General features: G+C 39.6%; 1 protein-coding gene across 4 annotated transcripts in view; it reads left to right on the top strand.

Annotated features, from left to right (window-relative positions):
* Positions 1 to 2,579, top strand: part of LOC107145623 (SLX4 interacting protein) — a 196,093-nt gene extending 193,514 nt beyond the window's left edge. For all 4 annotated transcript variants that reach the window (XM_048811316.1, XM_048811315.1, XM_048811317.1 and 1 more), the window contains one exon: positions 54 to 2,579. In XM_048811316.1, coding sequence (XP_048667273.1) covers positions 54 to 768 — 715 coding nt within the window. In that variant the 3' untranslated portion in view covers positions 769 to 2,579. The remainder of the gene's footprint in view (positions 1 to 53) is intronic.
* Positions 2,580 to 6,000: the final 3,421 nt, after the last annotated feature.

Here is a 6,000-nt window from a genome sequence, read left to right on the forward strand (position 1 = left end):
TTATAGCTTTACACAGTGTAAAATCTTTGTTGTTGTTGTTGTTGTTGTTTTAGTGCGAAAAGAACAAAAACAAAAAGTAACGTGGAGAGCAAATCACAGACCAGCAGAGACATTGTGGGAACATCTAGTGACTCAGTGACTGCGGAGGTAGCAAGGAGGAAGGATGATGGTCAGGCCTCATCAGAATCCACAGGACAAGCAAAGGATTACATAAAGGCAGCTGAGTGCCACCAGAGGCTTCCTGTTCAAAAGCTGGAAAATGTTAATCAGACCCAGCCAGAAGACACTAGCAGCCAGCAAAAACCTCATCCTGGGGAGCGGTCAAAGACAGGGCTTCTAAGCAGGAGCCCTGTCTATAGCTGTGAGTCAGCATCACCAGGTCCAAAGCAAAGTCCACGAGTAGCCAAAACACAACAGAAACGCAGGAACTGCGGCTCTGCGGAAGACTTCGACCACCACAAGAGAGTTTCTCTTGGAAGTGATCGATTAGTCCCAGGAGAAATAATACTGGAGAAAAGCACAGCTGTCAATGTTTTGCCAATTTTAGAGTTGTCAGATCCGGGGTTACTTTTGAAACAAGATTTGGCAAAAACCATGTCTAAGGAAGAGTTGCATGTTTTGGAAAATCTCCCCTCCAGACATCTTATAAAAAATAACCCAAGGCAGGCACAGCAAACCGGCTCAGCCACAAACACTGAAAGATCATCTGCAATTCAAGGCAGCCCAACCAAGAAAAGAAAGAAATTGCAAAGGATTGCAAAGTCATAGTTGAGGATAATAGTAGCCAAATATGTGACAAGAGCGCCAACATGTATAGATGCTGAGACTTAAAAGGAATTTGTTAGAAAGATTTTGTTTGTTTGTTTCTATCTTTATCACAATATTGGGGATTAAATCTAGGGTTTCGTACATGCCAGGAAAATCCTCTACCAATGAGCTGCATCCTCAGCCTTCCAAATAGCTGGGATTATGGGCATGTACCACCACGCCTGGCAAAATGATTATTTTAAATAAAACAGTACATATCCACATTGGGGCTTGCTTTCCAGCAGTCACCTTCAGGAGGCTATCTGTTTATTCTAATAATGCTCTCTTTTCATCATACTTTATAACTGTCTTCAGAAATTGTATTGATAAAGAGCCATCCACCTTGGTGGAGAGGAGACTATTTGTGCAAGGACTGCATGAAGAAACCAGTCACATGTTCCTCCTTGACATTACCATGCAGACCTCATGATGGGATACATGAAGACAGTGCCTCGTGCTATAGTTAAGTTCTAGGGGTACAGTGGATCCTCCTGCTCCTCAGCTTCAGAAGGGGGCAGTGAAAGAAAAAGCCAGTGGTTCTAAACCACTGGGACCAGCATCATTGGAAACATGAATTAGAAATGTGGGTGTCAAGCCCCACCCCAGACCTATAGAATGAGAAGCTCTTGGTGACTCTAAAATATGCCGAAGCCTGAGAACCACTGGACTAATTGAAGTCTCCTTCATATTTATTTCCTCCAGCCTGGCTCCCATGGCCTCCAGCTCATCAGCTGGGGCCACGTGTGGACATGTACACCCTCATATTCCCTCAAACTTATAAAACACCTGGGTTCAGTGTATGAGTCACTCTGTTCCCAGATTCTACAGTATGACAGCCACAGCATCGAGGGAGCTGTTACTTATGCTTATAATTGCCGGAAGTTTACGGATAATTTATCCCAGCATTAGAGGAAGAAATGGGAGAGGCTTGCTCTTACTTGTAGCTCAGGCCTATCCCTGTCCCTGCCCTTTCTTCCACCTCTAAGATTTTGGTTAGGTTCAGGACAGACCAGAACCCAAGAGGAAGTCAGTGACCAGTGTTTAGTTTCCCATTTGGAAGTCTTCACAGGCAATTTAAGTTTCTTCTCTGGTCTCACAACTTACTCTTAAAAAGATTAGAAGCTTGTGGTGGGGATTGTGGCTCACCTAGCATGTACGAGGCCCTGGGTTTGATCCTCAGCACCACATTAAAAAAATAAATAAATAAAATAAAGGTATTGTGTCAACTACAACTTAAAAAAAAATATACTTATAAAAAAAATAAGAAGCCTAAGAGGAGGTCAACCTCAGAAATATAAGAACCCTAAGAGGTCAACCTGGAAGTTTAATCTGGACCTTACTTGTTCAGTAGAAGATGGAACTTCAGGACTGTTCACCTTAAACACTTCAAGAATAAAATCACAGTTGTTTCTGAGAAACAGATTTCTGAAAGGTATTTGAAATACATTACCAAAAAGCACCTTATGAAGAAAAATCCTGCTGATAGCAGTGGCACACACCTATAATCCTAGTGACTCAGAGGCTGAGGCAGGAGGATCTCAAGTTCAAGGCCAGCCTCAGCAACTTAAGGAGGCCTTAAGCAACTTAATGTCTCAAAATTAAAAAATAAGAAGGACTGAGAATGTAATTGTGGTAAAGTGCCCCTAGATTCAAGCCCCAGTACAAAAAAAAAAAAACAGGAAAAAAAAATCTTTGTGATTGGCTTCATGTGATTATACCTGATAAGACTTATAAACTTAGTTACTTCCAGATTAGTCAAAGTCAAGATTAGACAAGATGATAGTCTGAGATCTAGGTGAAGCCTCTTGTTACAGGGCTTTGGTTCACAATGTTAAAGAATGAAGCATTCACTCAATTTCATCCAAAAGTAGGAAAGAAATCTTATTCAAAGACCACCAATGTATCTTTTTCTGCTTACTAACAGGTGTTCCTTTGAAGTAGCATCTCCCTTATATAATAAGGAAAATCAAGGGTATTCCCCAAAGTGTTAAAATTAGCAAAGAAAGCCCAATAAAATAAAAGAAAATAGCATGTGAGTGCTATTAATGCTCTCCAATTGCAAACTCTCTCTCCCAGTATCTGCTTTCCCCACTTGGATTATATTGAATGAAGCCCACCCAAAGGAAACCATATCTGAGAGCACCATTGTGGGTCATGAAGTTCAGTTATGGTCAGAAAGCCTGGCTGCTGGATGTAGATGCTGTTGCTTTGTTGCTCTGGTGTTACAACATTGACCTGGAAACCTGTCCTCTTCCTGCACCCCTAAGACCCAACATAGCCCTTCCCACTGTGTCCTTTCTTATTCCTTCCCACCTGTTTCCCTTGCCATAATAGGTTCCAATCTAAGAATTCTAAATAAGTGAAAAGGGAGCCCAACAGAATGCTAATAACCTCAGTGGAGCTGACTCTGTTTATACAGTAGGGTTCGACTCTCAGAATGAAAACTGCCTAAGAAGGTATTTCATCAGTTAACCTGGGCTTGATGGTTAAGGCCAAACTTAAAATGATTTTCTTTCTAGAAAAGTCTTGGCTTGAGTGTTTATTATATTTGGAGAAAACACAATTCATGAGATCTAATAAGGAAAATAGCAACTTTGTGTTATAGATAGATGTGGTCTTTCTCAGACTTCACACACAATGGGTTCACAGCCCCAGCCCTTTTTATATTTTGAATCTTGCTAAGTTACTGAGGCTGGCCTCTTACTTGTGATCCTCCTACCTCAGCCTCTGGAGTCACTGGGATTACGGGCATGGGCCACCACACCTGCCTTAAATAACATTTTAATAGGTGTATTTTTTTCCCCTTTAACATTCACAAGCAAGGAAGGTCTGGAAACAATCCAGGTGATTTTTCTTATACATTTTTTTCTCTTTGCCAAGGCAAAGAGAAATATGCATATACTATCTAGACAAATATGCATATAATGTGTCAAATACAAAGGAGCAAACATTTATGGAGAATGGAGTGTGTGCAGCAATTTTTTAGTTCCCTTTTTTTAAATATTCAAGGAGTGTGGAAAGTATTGCATTTTTTAAAAAAAGGCTTTGGGGCTGGGAATATAGCTCAATGGTAGAGGAAGCGCTTTTTGTGTGCAAGGCGCAAGATTTGATCCATGGCATCACACACACACACTCAGAAAACCCCTCTTTATTTTGATTTATGGAGAATATGGCTTATCTCTGAATGAAATATCCCAAAATATATTCTCGGGACAACAATGGGATCACAGCATAATTGTTTTCTTTTTGCTATCATGTTTAGATTTTGGCATGGACTGTTGTGTATATTGGTGGCCTTTGATTTCAGAAAGAGCTTGGCGAGGGCAGGCACATAGGGAAGGAAATCTCTGCCCAGGAGAATGGCCTGGATTCAGTGTCCCCACTCCGCGTTTCCTTAAGCTCTTTGGCAGGCCCAACTGTAATATTTCCACAAAACTGTAGTGAGTGGCCCTCCCTTGAAGTAACCAGCCGCTTTCCTAAGAGCCAAAAATTCTCTCTTCAGCGTGCTATGACTTGAATATGGAAATCATCTTAATTTCTTCTTTTTTCTTATGAGGAAATTTCCATGCTTGGTTTGTCAAGACAAGAGAGTTCATTCCTTCATATTGAAACACTAATGAATTGAAACATGTTGAAGCAAGTAAAAAAATCAAAATTAAGCTGGTTTCTCTTAAATAGTTTAAAGCCTTCCTTAGTATAAAATAAATTAAGCATTGTAAAATGAAGTTAATTCAGGTAATTATTCAGTGCAGAAGTCTAACCATATATATCATTGGTATTGTAATTTCAGGGTATAATTAAATTATCTGAAATCTGCCGAACTCCCTCTAATTTGGTCTCTATATTTATTTAACAAGACAGGGAACAAATATATGTCAATATGCAGCATAACAGAGGGAACTTGAATGGCTGAAATTATCTTTAATTATCTAGAGTTACTCAGTACCAGTCCGGAATAAGTTTAATCTTGCAGCCTCATGTTACCATATTTCATATTAGCTTGTAAATGCTATTATAGCTCCTTATCAAAAATTTTGATAACTTAAGCAAAAATCAGTAAAACCATGCATTTGTCCTTTGAAGCATCTGATGGGGTGCCTGCAGGTGTGAATTTGATAGATCCCTAGAATAACTATTCAGTTGAGTTAGAAAGCCAAACACTGCCATAATCACCAGGTGAGCTCTTTTTTCCCTATCAGTTTTCTCATTTGTTTTATTCTAAACTGTTTAAATAGTTTGAATAGTTTTCTAGGTGATGAAACTATGTATGTAGTGAAAATGTACCTGTTTTATAAATAAAGATAAAAAATTGTCTTGAAAATTGTAACTTTTTCTTTTCTTTTTTCAAAAATAAGTGAATCCCCAAGGAATACACATCCAAAATACCCTTTTCTGAACATGTTGAAGTATGTCCTATTGGTAAGAAACATTTTCCTTCTAGAAACAGTTCTTAGGTTTTGAATGCTTTGTTTAAATAGTTCAAAGGATCCATTTGAACCATTGGTCCTGAAGATTTAGGTATGGAAAACCTAGTGTGATACGATGGAATTAATTGACCCATAAGATTTGGGGGTGATCCTTACAGTGTTTATTTGTTCCTACTTCAGCTTCCCACTGGGAGCTAAGAAAGATCTCTTGGGGGGTGGGGGGTAAAGTTCATGACCTTAACTCCTTTCCAGAAAACGCCGACATTCCCCAAGTGGATTCATTTCCATTTTCTTAAGTGGATCTAGTCCTTATTCAGGACTGATAAAACCCTGGGCCAACTCTTTTCTACACTGCTTTTTATTTTAGTATCCCAGGCTTCTCTGGTGCTGTGCATGACTTCCAGAAGGATTTCAATATCAGTTGGAAGAATACACTTATATAGATGGGCCTGGAATGCTAAGAATGGCTACAAATGATGAAGCATAATCCATTTCTCCTTAGCATTTTGGTAATAATGATCGCTCACCATGTGGCCTAATCCACAGGAATGATGCCCTGCTTGGGGTATGGAGCTTGGCTCAGGATCTGGCGACTGGATAATAGCATGGTGCTTACAAGCCACAAACCCTGTTTCCTACCTTAGCTGCCACTTTGCCATTAATTGGTTTTATATGTTTGGGAACAAGTCACTTAGCCTTTCAGGCCTCATATTGTTCATCTGTCAAAGTTATCTAATATTTTAAGTGCCACCCACGGCTATTAGAG

The sequence above is a fragment of the Marmota marmota genome, unplaced genomic scaffold (genome assembly GCF_001458135.2).
Source record: "Marmota marmota marmota unplaced genomic scaffold, marMar, whole genome shotgun sequence".
Lineage (NCBI taxonomy): Eukaryota > Metazoa > Chordata > Mammalia > Rodentia > Sciuridae > Marmota > Marmota marmota.